This window comes from Macaca nemestrina, chromosome 9, assembly GCF_043159975.1.
Source record: "Macaca nemestrina isolate mMacNem1 chromosome 9, mMacNem.hap1, whole genome shotgun sequence".
Classification (NCBI taxonomy): Eukaryota; Metazoa; Chordata; class Mammalia; order Primates; family Cercopithecidae; genus Macaca; species Macaca nemestrina.
In genome coordinates, this window is record NC_092133.1 from 11,362,216 (window position 1) to 11,375,965 (window position 13,750).

At 46.5% G+C, this 13,750-nt stretch overlaps 1 protein-coding gene across 7 annotated transcripts in view; it reads right to left on the reverse strand.

Annotated features, from left to right (window-relative positions):
* Positions 1-1,211: 1,211 nt before the first annotated feature.
* The window catches only part of LOC105469795 (BTB domain containing 16), an 80,162-nt gene continuing 67,623 nt past the window's right edge, over positions 1,212-13,750 (reverse strand). For 5 of the 7 annotated variants that reach the window (XM_011721352.3, XM_011721342.3, XM_011721339.3 and 2 more), the window contains exons 13-19: positions 9,734-9,825; positions 8,026-8,108; positions 6,772-6,849; positions 4,377-4,475; positions 2,677-2,865; positions 2,341-2,391; positions 1,212-1,354 (exon numbers count right to left, since the gene is read on the reverse strand). In XM_011721352.3, the coding sequence (XP_011719654.2) occupies positions 1,286-1,354; positions 2,341-2,391; positions 2,677-2,865; positions 4,377-4,475; positions 6,772-6,849; positions 8,026-8,108; positions 9,734-9,825 (661 nt within the window). In that variant the 3' untranslated portion in view covers positions 1,212-1,285. The remainder of the gene's footprint in view (positions 1,355-2,340; positions 2,392-2,676; positions 2,866-4,376; positions 4,476-6,771; positions 6,850-8,025; positions 8,109-9,733; positions 9,826-13,750) is intronic. The other 2 variants (XM_011721368.3, XM_011721376.3) reach the window with 1 other exon arrangement.

Sequence of the window (13,750 nt, forward strand, 5' to 3'; positions counted from 1 at the left end):
TGAGGCAGCCTGGGAAACAGGGCTTGGGGAAGGGCGTGGAGAACCTGCCAACAGGCTCCCAACGCCCAGTTCCTTTGCGCCTCCCTGCCAGGTCACACTGCACTGGTTTCTCTGCTGGGAAGGAGGCTCCCCCAGCTGTGTCTGACTCTAAGGTGATTATTAGACTAAACTTAACCACCTAATTGTCTGCATAGCGTCATCGACTCTCCATCACTTTTCCAAAGACAATGGGTAATACAGTGTGGTAGACACACCCTCAGGTGACCCCTTGTATAATTCTCTCCCCTTGGGTGTGGGTGGAACATGTGACTTACTTCTAGTCCAGAGAGTAGGGCAGAGGGGAGGGGCTGTCACTCCTATGATTACCTTACGTTATGTAAGATGCTGTCTTAGCAGACTAGAGTGAGAGATTCTTCTGCTGGCCTTGAAGAAGCAAATAGCCAGGATTTGAAATGTCTGTAGAGAGTCACATGGCAGGGAACTGCAGGGGGCCACTAGGGCCTGCGCAGCCTTCTCTCTACCCTGGTAGCAGTCGGGGCCGTTGGTCATACAGCTGCAAGAAAATGAATCTGCGAACAACCTGAACGCACTTGGACATGAATTCCCCTGGCCATCTCTTCAGATGAGAAGACGGCCTGCCTGCCACTAAACCATAGTCTTATGAGGCCCTGAGTATAGGACCCAGTGAAGCTACGCCTGAATTCCTCAACCATGAAAACTGTGAAGTAATCAGTGTGTTGTTTTAAGTCACTAAATTTGTGGTCCTTTGTGACACTGCAATAGAAAATAAATAAACTGGGAAGGAAGGTTCTCTACTTCCCTCCTTCCAAACTGCAGAGCTTCAGTTTAAAAGGTGGGATAATAAATAAGTCACTCTGTACTTAAGAATCACGTCCGTCCCCTCCTACCTCTTGTTCTGTCTGAGCCCAAACTGCCAGGGACAATTGGCAGGCATGTTGTTCTGTGTAGCAGACAGAGCTGCATCTAAGGGAAGTCCTCCATGCTTCTGGCCGCAGTCCGTTGCTGCCGCTGGTGCTTCCATGGTGCTGGGAGAGGGGAGAAAGTTAGGGCTGGACTCAGGGTGCTGTGGGGGCAGGGCTGGTAAATGCGCTCTTGGGTCTGGCACGTTCCACCCTCAAATGATACAAATGTGGACAAAAGTTCGAATGAGACCATCACCAACTAGGAAAGGCAACGGAATGCTTGAGTACTCCCTTTTATGTCATTTTATTTTCTTTTATGCAGACCAGTGGGGGAAAAATCCCATAGATTCTTCTGGAAACTGTCAGGATGGTGGGAAGATGAATGCAAAACTTACATAGATTGGGATGCCCACAGTTTGGATTTTCAAGATCTAAAACATGAAACAAAACCAAGCGAACGTGACTTTTAGGATAAACACAATGGCCCCCCAGAAAGGGAAAGAGGCAGGCCTAACAGTTGTAGAAAATGCTGGCTCTCAACGATGGCTGCACATCAGAATAACTTGCAGAGGGTATTGGAAATAAACTGCCAGTAAATTAGGAATAACTTAAACACAATAACGTGTACAAATCTGAAGAGGACAGCTTGATGGATTCTCACAAAGTAAACACTCCTGTGTAACCATCACCCTGATCAAGACAAATATTTCATCCCAGCACTTTGGGAGGCCGAGGCGGATGGATCACGAGATCAGGAGATCGAGACCATCCTGGCTAACATGGTGAAACCCCGTTTCTACTAAAAAATACAAAAACTTAGCCGGACGTGGTGGCGCCTGTAATCCCAGCTAATCGGGAGGCTGAGGCAGGAGAATGGTGTGAACCTAGGAGGCGGAGCTTGCAGTGAGCTGAGATCGTGCCACTGCACTCCAGCCTGGGTGACAGAGTGAGACTCCATCTCAAAAAAAAAAAAAAAAACAAAGACAAATATTTCCAGCCCCACAGAAATCTCCTTCATGTTCTCTGTCAGTTAATTTCCCAGCCCCTCTCCCTTGCCCCCACAAAGGAAATTGCTACTGTGATTTCTAACATCATAGAAAATAACCTGGAAGCTTTTAAAAATACTGATACCCAGGCCTGACCCATGGAGTATCTATCTAGTCTGGTGATCTGGGTGGCGCTCTGGCCTTGGTAGTTATAAAGCCCCCAGGTGATTCTGATGTGCAGTCAGGACTGGGAATTACTCACTGGCTTGTAGCAAAGTCTTATTCTGGTCAGAAGCCAGGCCAGGCAGTGGATCTGCCTAGATGCTGGCAACCACCTACTGAGGTAGATGGGCCCCGTCCTTCCCCAGTGGGCCAGAGTGAGGCAGGTGAGTCTGGGCTGTGGATTTCAGGGAAATTAATGTGTCACTCACAGGCATCAGTGGAGGTAGTGATGGCAAATACGCTCCACGGAGCCTGCTCACCTAAAAAAAAAAAAATACCCTTTGATGCTTATAAAATAGATCTAGTGTGACCCAAATCAGGCAGTCTGATTTGGGTTATAGTTATTCATATCCATGATTTTTCATTCTAGAAGAGATTTCTCTTTAGCATTATTTGAGGCTGTGATAATCCTTAAGAAACTGAGCCAGATTTTCCAGGGATCTTCAGTGTAGAGCACTGGAGATTAGAAGCCAGTGATCCCCAAAAGGATGGGGGAGAGAAACAGCAAAAAGGAAATAAAAGAAAAAGACAACATGAACACTTGCATGGCTTTTGCAGGATGGCTTGGTCAACCCAAACTTCTGCATGATCTGGTTTGTCCTGAACTCCTGCCACTTGCCGTCAACCAGGGCCTGGGCTCTGATCTCATACTTCACCAGGCGTGCCGCTCGCAGGCTGATGGGCTTGTGCTCGTAGACCACGAAGGGGGATTCCAGGTCTGTGTGCTTTATTCTCTGCAAAGAGAGTGACCCACCTCAGGTGGAACTGCAATCGGGGTGGCCCAGAGTTAGCGAAAGCCGGCGCCTGGCACATAGGCCCTGGTATATAACGTGTGCAGGCAGCAAGCGGGCTTTTCCCAATTGGCACCATCTCCTAAAAGTTGTTGCTGCTGCTGGGTGGGTTGTTATTTGAGCCCCCACCGTACATAAACCAGTGGCTGATGGCCTGGGCTTTGGCCAATCTAGAAAAACACCGTAAGTCAAGCTTTACGATGGCTTTGCCAGAATTAAAAAACCAATGTAGTACTCAATAAGGACATTTGGACTGTTGTTGTCACATAATTCGTCTCTTCCACCCAGAAGAATTCATTGTGTAGGGAGATGCCTGAGTCAGTGGAGACCACTGAGGAGACCAAGAGCTGAGGCCCAAGAAAGAGAAATGACTTGCTCCAGGGCACATACAAGGTACTGGCAAAGCTGAGACTAAAACTCTGGTTTCTTCATTCATGCATTAATTCACTCATTTATCCATTCATTCATTCAGCCAGCCATTTAAAGCCCCTTTATATGGAGGTTGCAGTGAGCCGAGATTGCGCCACTGCACTCCAGCCTGGGTGACAGAGCAAGACTCCATCTCAAAAAATAAAGAAAAATTTAAAAAATAAAGCTTCTCTATGTTCTCGGTACTGTGATTGGCAGTAGCAATAAAAAGATTAATAAGGTATGGCCTCTCAAAATCTTGCAGTTTAGAGAAGAGAGACTTGTAAGCAAATCTTAAGTGGAACACAGTGATCTTTCATCATAGTTGTCATTGTCATCATCAACATCATCTTCCTCATCTTCCCTAATGCACATGGTGCTTTGTGTGTCAAGCTTGCTCCAAGCCACCCTGCACAGATTAACACGTTTAAACTCACAACAATCCGGTGAGGTATGTCCTGTTACCTTCTGTGTCTTAAAGGTAAGGAAACTGCACAGAGGAGAGCTCCTGGCACTTGCCCAGGTCCTATAGCTCACAGGCCGTTTGCCTGCGGACTCTCCATTCCTAAACATGACATTCTCTTGCCTCTCCTAAAGTCCAGCAGGAGCACTACGGAGAAGTCAAGCACCTTTCTGGGGTCCTGCCCATAGCCCACTTTGCAAATAAACAAAATTACCCCCTCTCCCAGTTGGGGATGTTACCGGTTATCTTCATGGGAGAATAACTGAATTGTTTGTATAAATTGAAGATGAAGTGAGCCCCACATGTGGAGACAGAAGACTAGAATCTAATCCTGGCTTTACCAGTAGAGGCCATATAAACACAAAAATGCTCAGTTTTCAGATCCTCATCTGAAAGTAATACCTACTTCCCAAGGTGGTTGTAAAAATCAAATGACATCACATATACGAGCGTGGTTAGCACTTACAATACATTTCATGTCAATTAGTAATTAATGATGAATCAATTATTATTAATTCAACATGGATTGACTCTAACTCTAAAAGACTTTCAGAGACATAACTTTCGTGTACTCTATCCTTACCTGCATGTAAAAACTATAAGAAGTAGTATCATGTCTGAGTCCCGTTATCTTAAAGAAGAATCCATATACAGCAATCATTTTCGAATAAGTTGTATTCTCCTAAATTGGGAAAGACAACAAAGTGAAGGGGGGGGAAATATTTAGTGTTCAAAGTCAGCCAGGTGCGGTGGTGCACACCTGTAATCCCAGCACTTTGGGAGGCTGAGACAGGCAGATCATCTGAGGTCAGGAGTTCAAGACCAACCTGGCCAATGTGGCAAAACCCCATCACTACCAAAAATACCAAAAAAAAAAAAAAAAAAAAAAATTAGCCAGGTGTGGTGGTGCGTGCCTGTAGTCCCAGCTACTCAGGAGGCTGAGGCAAGAGAATTGCTTGAATAGGGGAGGCAGAGGTTACAGGGAGCGGAGATTGTGTCACTGCATCCCAGCCTGGGCGCCAGAGTAAGACTCTGTCTCAAAAAAAAAAAAAAAAGTCAAGAGAACGTGGTAAAACAAAGTATAGCGACAACAACAAACGTCACTCATTCAGCAACTGATTTGAAAGTGAAAATACAACGGCAATTTTAACCTAGGAAACATGGAGAAAGCGAAACTGAAATCCTTGGTAGTAGTAATTACTACTAACAATTTGGAATAAATTCACTCCAAATTGGATGGCAATTTCAACCTGAGTTTAAAAAAATTCTATACTACATATTAGTGCTTTTAAGTGTAACTTATATTATTTTGAATGAAATATACTTTTAACAATCATGCAAGAAGATACCACTGCCCAGTGAACCCTGGAGGCTACCTCTAGAACTATTGTTAAAGGAAGAGCCATCAGTGGCCCTTGAAGGTCAGCTTTGACTGATTCATCTTATTCTTTAAAAATATTTCAGGTCTCCAATGAGATCACTTGGACTTGGGAAGGGGAATATCACAGACCGGGGCCTATTATGGGGAGGGGGGACGGGGGAGAGATGGCATTGGGAGTTATACCTGATGTAAATGACAAGTTGATGGGTGCTGACGAGTTGATGCGTGCAGCACACCAACATGGCACAAGTATACATATGTAACAAACCTGCACATTGTGCACATGTACCATAGAACTTAAAGTATAATAAAAAAAAATTTCAGTTCTCACAATACTACAGAAAAAAATTACAAAGCAAAAAGGAAGAAGATATTTAGGCTGCACACAGCTCCAATTTAAAATTTCTTCTATTTTTATGTTTTTCCCCATATTTTTCCCTATATCTCCCTTCTCAGGTCCCTGGGAACCCATCAAGTTTGCAAAAGTTACAGTGTACCCCCAAAGCCATGCCTCACCCCAACATTTACAGTCCCCTGGCTGCAATCCTGCTTGGCAAAAAAGGTTTGAGATCAGGTAATCAGTGTCTCTGGAGGGTTTAGACCCTCCTCTCCTTGGTCGCACTACAAACAGTTGGTACAGTTAGTAGAAGTTAGTAGTAGCCTTAGTAGTAGCTACTGAACAGTGACAATATAATTTACTCTTCATGTTCCTCAGTGAAGTAAAGAATAGGTTAGGTATGTTCTTAGATGACCTGTGGTCTATAGACCTTTGAAACAAAGCATGTTGTTTCAATTTGATGGACCCAAGAGCCACTCATAGCACTTGCGGGAAGTCCTGGCTCTGTGATCTCCATCTGCCCACTTAGGCACGACATCTCTGCAACCAAAAGGCTGAGCCAGCCCCTCCAGGGATGACTCAGAGGGGACTCTCTAATGATACATTCAGCACCTTTTAGTTCTTGAAACATGAATTCTTTTGAGATCACTGCGGGGGTGCCTTGAAATAATCAAAGGAGATCAGTGATTTCCCGGAGAATTGTTTCCATCACAGGAAACCCAGCACGGAGCACAGCTACCAACCCCAATGCTCCCCTGGTCACTAAGTACCAAGATGCCTTGCAATCAAGCTCCTGGACCCACTACAGTTTTATTCTGAGATCTATCAAAATAGCTGCCTAGACTGAGTTCACCCCTATAAGCTTAAACATGGACTTGGCATGGAGTCTCTTGTTGAGCCAGTTTGCAACTGTTGGTGTTTGTGGGAAATAGGATGACCAACCTTTCCCAGTTTGCCTTGGCCTTTCCTGGTTTTAGAATTGAAGTCCTACATCCCAGGGCAACTCCTCCATCCCAGTATCACCAGGATCGCTGGGCCCCTTAGTGGGGTAATTATTAAATGGCCTGTCCCAGGCCGCTGCCTTGTGAATTTTATTTCCTGGGAGCTGATGACTAAGCAGGAGAGACACCTATGATTCTCTCTTTTAGTCCCCTGACCTTCCTACCAGGAGCCAGAAGTGATCGTGGCTGCCCTCTAAAGGTTCTTAACTAAGCACAAGAGGGACAATTCTTCCCCTTGTTTGGGTGCAGTTCTCAGTACCTGGTTAAAAAGCAGCCCAAATCTCACAGCCTGGGTGTTAAGATCTTTCAGTTGGTCCATGTCGCCCCCATTCTCCAGCTGAAAGGAAAACACACACAACTGACCACAGAGGGATGCTCTGGACACGAGTGCCTGTCTTCATCTTCATGCCTCTTTCTTGATGCCTGCACCCTCACCATGTTTGAAAAAGAGTTTTGCCTCTAGACTCACATTCAGTCATTCATTCAGTTCACAGACATTTACTGAACACCTACTGTGTCGAGTGCTGTGCCCAGTGCTTTCAGAGGATGCACAGAGAAGACAGAAAAGTACCTGAGCAGTGTCACCTAGGAAATAAAATGTGTACACGGGGCAGAGATGATCACGGTCACAAAATCAAGAGCAAGCGAGGCCCCTCATGGGAGGCTCCAAGGTGAGGGCTCGGGCGGGGAGGGAGTGGAATTCGAGAGGATGGCATTAGGAGCAGGGGACAAAAGGAAGGAGGTGGGCAGAGTCAGAGGACCAAGAGTGAGGTGGGGACTTCCCAAGATGTCTGCACAAACTGTGCCCTCTCTGTCACTCCTCTGCTGCCTTGTTAGAGCATGGTCCTGAGTTATGTCCCATAAAAGCACCTCCTTCCACGGAGTCAAGATCTATGGTGCGGGGAGCACTGAGCACTGTGGCTTGCATATTACAATAGGTATTTGTTGAGCAGGATTGAATTTTAACTAGTGACTCATACATCTTCAGAACTCACACACTGCCCCCTCTTCATCTCTGAAAACGTGAGATTGAAACACATAAGAACTACAACAGTTTGCATGGACAATTCACAAAGGGGAAATGCCGCATGGAAAAACATTCATAGTCACCAGTAATAAAGGAAATGCATGTTAAAAAATGAGATGCCGTTGTTCCCTTCTCAGTTAAGAAAAGTGATTAGAAATGGAAATGTCTGTGTTGCTGAGGGTGCACAGAGAGAGATATGTTCATTTATTACTGGAGGAAGAGTAATTTGGTCCCAACATTGCTTCATCTGTACCAAGAACAAAAATGCGTATGAGGGGAGCTCGAACTACCTGGATCCCAAAGCTGGGTCTCCTCCCTTCTCTCCTTCCCAGGCCCTGCTCTCCCCACTTTCCCTGGAGGACGATCCAGATATGTCCTGACCTCAGAGATCTAGAGGTTTCAAAAGTGAAACCCATCTCCAGAAAAAGCAAAGTCAGAGAGGCAACACATTTCGACAAGTGTGTCCTCACAGAGCAGGTAACTCACTGCGTGGTAGTGGTTGGCTGTAACCCGGTTCAGCCACGACTCTGGGAAGAAGTTAATGTACCGCAGCACCTCCAGATCCTTGCCTGGGAAGAAACACAAAGAGAATGGTTTTTAGTGTTATTCACACCAGAGCCTCAGAAGTCTCATTTACAGAAAGGAAAAGGAAGAAGTCAGGAGCTGAGGGAAGGGAAAGGGGTGGATGGTCTCCTTTAAGGTTTGATTGACAAAGCAGAAAGAAAACATCTCAGGGTCACTGTGGTTATGTTCAGAGTCAATTACTTTTATATTCCAAATCAATTCTCTTTTAAAAACTTACAGAAATACCAGCCTGGCCAACATGGCGAAACCCCGTCACTACTAAAAGTGCAAAAATTAGTTGGGTGTGGTGACGCACGTCTTTAATCCCAGTTACTTGGGAGCCTGAGGCAGGAGAATCGCCTGAACCCAGGAGGCAGAGGTTGTAGTGAGCCAAGATTGCACCAGTGTACTCCAGCCTTGGGGCACAGAGTGAGACTCCATCTCAAAAAAAAAAAAAAAAAAAAAAAAAAAAAAAAAAAAAAAACGCACCTTATACAAATAATCTTCCAAGGAAAACAATACATTCACTCCAAATTGGACGGCCATTTCAACTTCAGTTTAAAAAAATGTCTATACTACACATTAATGTACAAGTTAAGTGTAACTTATCTTATTTTGAATGAAATATACTCTCAACAATCCTGCACGAAGATATTGCTGCCCAGTGAACCCTGGAAGGTACCTTGAGAACTACTGTTAAAGGAAAAGCCATCAGTGGCCCTCGAAGGTCAGCTTTGACCAGTCCTCCTTATTCTTTAAAGATATTTCAGTTCTCACAATATTATCGAAAAAATTACAAAGCAAAAAGGAAGAAGATATTTAAGTTGCACATAGCTCCAATTTAAAATTTCTATTTTTATTTTTTTCCCCATACTTATCCCTAGATCTCCCTTCCCAGGTCCCTGGGGAAGAGTCAGTGTTCCCCCACAACCACACCTCACCCCAACATTCATAGCCCCCTGACTGCAATCCTGCCTGGGAAAGGAGGTTTGAGATCAGGTAATCAGTGTTTCTGGAGTGTTTAGAAGCAACTTGGACAAAACTACCTGGCCCCATTAACCATTCCTGAATTCTAGAGCCACTTATTGTATCTGGATAGCTGGAAATGGCTTTGAAAATGTTCTCAGATGTCCTTTCAGATGCAAAGATCTCACTGGGTGGCCTCCTGGACTGCCAAAAACATACTCCCCCACATTTCTTTCCTCTTTCTGAGTTACAGGTACCATCCCCTGTGCCCAGAGCGTGAGGTTGAGGGAGCACAAATCCAGAGTTTTCTCCCAAACTGCAGAACAAGGGGCCTAGAAGTGAAGCATGTGAAGAGGTAGGACATACAATTAGACGCCAATAAAACAGCCCTTGGCAGCTGTACACAGCTTCACAATATATAAGCCCCTTCTAGCCGTCACTGCATTTCATCAGAGCTCCAATTACCCTCATTTTACAGACAGGGAAAGTGAGACCAAGAGGCTGCATGACTTTCCCGACGTCACATAGCTTGGAAGTGACAATGCCATGTTTCAGGTGATTCCCTCGGAAACATCAGGTGAGACTCCCCCAGCAGTGGCTACGGGGTGGGCTGCAGGTGCCCAGCAGCTTTCCTGTGGATGCACTCCCCGGGACTGGGGCTTACCTTTGGTGATGCCGTGCAGACGCAAGCAGAGGAAGAGTGGCCTCAAGCTCTGTCCTATATCCCGGTCCAGAAAGCAACAGTTCTCAGGAAAGCTTAGCAGAGGCATAAAGAAGAATAACAGACCTTCAGCAAACTCCTTTCTGGAATTAGCTCGGGCTAGGGAAAGCCATGTTGTAGAGACTAGTGGCTTCACCAGCCAGGGGGAGATGGAGCCTCAGTCTCTCTGGAGGGGTCAGGTACATGGAAGCAGATGGTGGCTTAGATGACATTTTATAAAGTCCAGCCCCAGAGACAGTAATGGAGACAAATGCTTATATTCTCCTCAGCATCTACCACTGAGTTCTGCACATAGCAGGTGCTCAATAAATGTATATTAAGTGACTGATGGGAACGCATGTTACTTCACAGAGGACCTCAATATGCATTTTCTCACTTGAGTCTCACCAACTTCCTGTGGGGCAGACGGGGCAAGGATCGTGAGCTCCATTTTACAGATGGGAAAAAGAAGCTCAGCTTGGACTGGAATCCGTGACTCCTGACTCCCCCTGTACATATGCTGCCCTTCCAGTAAGTGACCAAATTAGGCGCTTCGTAAGTGCTTTCTGGTAAAATTTAAAAGAAGAGAATGACTGTGTGGGGAACTAGTTTTAGCAGCTGGTTTCAGGATCAGTTCTGCTATACTCAGCGTTAATACCAAGCTCCAATTAACTTCCTCATGGAGCTGAAGGTCAGCGCCGAGTTGAGAAGATCCAGTTCTTTTTGAGAAGACACACACACAGAGACACGCATTCCCTGCCCTTGTTTTGAAATAACTTACTTCACAAAAATGGCCACTTTTCATAAATGGGGACAGCGGGGAACAATGTTTCCAAGTCCCTTTGGAAATGCAGTCACTCCCTCAAGGCAGAGCCTGCACAGGACCCACCCAGGGTACTTGTAGATTATTTTTCCGTAAATCAAGAGTGATGTCCAAGTCACATCCTGTCTCAGCTGGACAGAAGGCACCACTGACCCTGTGGTCCCCTCTGTCAGAGATGCCCGCCAGCTTTCCCAGAACCGTTTATTTTTATAAGATCTGGGAATTTCTGGGACCGCCCAACCGCTCCACGCCAGAGGTCCCAGAAGATAGGCCTAGGGGTGCAGAAAAGTTGTAGGCACAAAGACAAGTGAGTTCTGATTCAATTCAAGGGTTATTTACCAGCATCTACCCTGTGCCTGTCTCCGGAGGTGGACAGAGCAGCCATAAATAAAGTCAGGTAGAGGCTTTCAGGAGTGCAGAACTATTGGTTCTGGAACCAACCCTCCATTACCCAGGGTGAGTGGAGCCGGGGCTGGTGGGTGCGGTGCCTGTGCCCTGAAAACGCTGACATCTTCGTGAGACAAATAACACTGGCTCACTTCCTTTCCTCAGATGATCTGAGCCTCCTCCTTCTTCTGCCTCTTTTTCATCATGTCATGGAGGAACAGCTGAGGCGTCATCATGGCTGGGCAGCAGGTGCCAAGTGGCAAGAAGGGGCCAAGCTGACACCATCCTCCTTAGCCCTGCCCAGTGCTCTGGGGACAAGCCAGCACCTATGGCCAGGGCTCCACAGCCGGGTGCTGCCCTAAGCAGTGGGCCCCTGCTGGAGCTGTAGCTTAAAAACAGATTCAGCCCCAGAAAGGAAAGGACTCATCTGGAGGAAAGCATTGCCTCCACCAGGAAGCTCCAGATGCCGGTTCTGCTGACGTGCTTGGCATGGCAAGGCTGCTGGCAGGGGCGAGAGGAGCCGAGACCCCGATCCTCCCTTTCAGAGGCACTCAGACCCGCAGGCCATTCAGCCAGGGCCTCTCTGGACAGCCATCCTGTCCCAGAGGATTTGGAAACAGCTTTGTTGAGACAGCTGGTTGGATGACCTCTTGGGGCCTCCGGGAAATGGCAATGATGCCCACTTTTGTGGCTGACATGGAAAGGCCATGAGTCATCTCATCATCCAACCAAGTTGGAGTCCCTGAGGCAGGCAGACCAGGGTCCAATCCCAACCCAGCCAGTCACAGTCCTGTGACTGGGCCTCTCAGAGCTTCACTCTCCTCTATCAAGTGGGAGCAGCAGCCACAGGTGTTGCCTTGGGGAGAAGGGAGGAGTAAAGCTGACAGTGGGAAGGGCTTGGATCGGCTGCTGGCACCCAGTGAGTCCTCAACACCCATAAGCGCCACCATTGTCCTCCTGCCCCAGGGAAAGTGAACGGACTCAAGCAGGGTCAAATGCAGGGTATTGTTCTTGGCGGTGTTCATCATCATTGCCACCCTCCAAATCACCCAAGTTATGGGCCACCTCAAAGAAAGACAGTGGTGTCCTCAGCTTCTGATTTCCTGAAATCTCAAAGGATCTAAGGGTTGTGGTTCATCCTCAGAACTGATCAATATCACCTGGCTCTGGGAGCCTAGCAAGGTCCATTGTCTTAGAACCAGTGTCCTACACAGGCCACTCAGGGCCAGTCCAGCACATTTTCCATTTTACTTGGCGCCACTTAACTGTCTGGGAGCGGAGGCATCTGCTCCTCTCTGGCCCAGTGGTGAGTGCCTTCACATGGTGTCACGTAAGATGGAAGGGAGCAAGCAGCTGCTAAGTCTGGGGACTACTGTGCTTGGCTACGCTGGTGAACTCAAAGACTGGCATGATTTTCCTGGTACTGCGCTCTGTTTGTGCAAAGACCTCTTTTGGTTTAGTGCTTACTTTTTTGAGACAACTTCAGGCGATGGTCTATGCCTCCCAAAGTTCACTAAGAAACCCTGGGGCGTGACCTCTCTAGGGAAGACAGTTCACAGTTCCTTGCTACTGAAGGATACATCCACGTTGGCCCTGGGTTCTATGTGCCAGACCTTGGGGACAAATCTCCCATAGACTCGGAAAGACAGTGCCTGGGGACAAGTCTCCCTCTGATGGGTACATATTGTAATTTTAGAGGTGCTCTTAGCCACAACTTTCTCACTTCCTCTACCCTGTCATCTGCTGGAGCCTTCCACCCTTCCTGTGAGTATCAGGCCCACAGCCCTGATAGTCCCAGCACTTCAGATTTTTAGCCTTAACATACATATATGCTACAGCATGATGGACCTGGGAGCAGTAAGCCAGGCTCAAGGGTGAATACTGGATGATTCTACTTTGTGAGGTACCTAGAGTCATCAAATTCATAGAGACAGAAAGTAGAATGGTAGCTGCCAGGGACTGGGGAAGGGGAATGGGAGTTGTTTCATGGGTGGAGTTTCAGTTTGGGAAGATGGAAAAGTTCTGGAGATGGCTGCATAACAATGTGAATAAACTTAATGCCACTGAACTGAACACGTAAGAATGGTTCAAATGGGAAAAATTTATGCTATGCATATTTTGCCCCAGTTTAAAAAAGATATTAGGGTTAAAAATGACTTTGCTTATTTGAGAAACACTTGAACTAACATATTAAATTTTAAGACAACGTTTGAAAAAAACACACATTTTAGGGCAATAACTCACAATGAGAAGAGAAAATGGCTTTTTCCCCCCGCCTAAAATACAACTCAGCATAGAAGACTTGGGACACTTCTGAAATCAAAGAACCAGGAAATGGAGGCTGGTAGCGGTGGCTCACGCCTGTAATCCCAGCACTTTGGGATGCCAAGGTGGGCGAATCACCTGAGGTCAGGAGCTGGAGACCAGCCTAGCCAACATGGTGAAACCCCATCTCTACTAAAAACACAAAAATTAGCCAGGCATGGTGGCAGACGCCTGTAGTCCCAGCTACTTGGGAGGCTGAGGCAGGAGAATTGCTTGAACCTGGGAGACAGAGGTTACAGTGAGCCGAGATTGTGCCATTGCACTCCAGCCTGGGCGACACAATGGGACTCCATCTCAAAAAAAAAAAAAAAAAAAAAAAAAAATCTATCTATCTATCTATCTATCTATCTATCTATCTATCTATCTAGGAAATGGTCCTCTTGGCTCCTGACACTCAAGTGTGGTAAATGAAACAATAATTCCTGCTGCCACCCCCACATCATAAC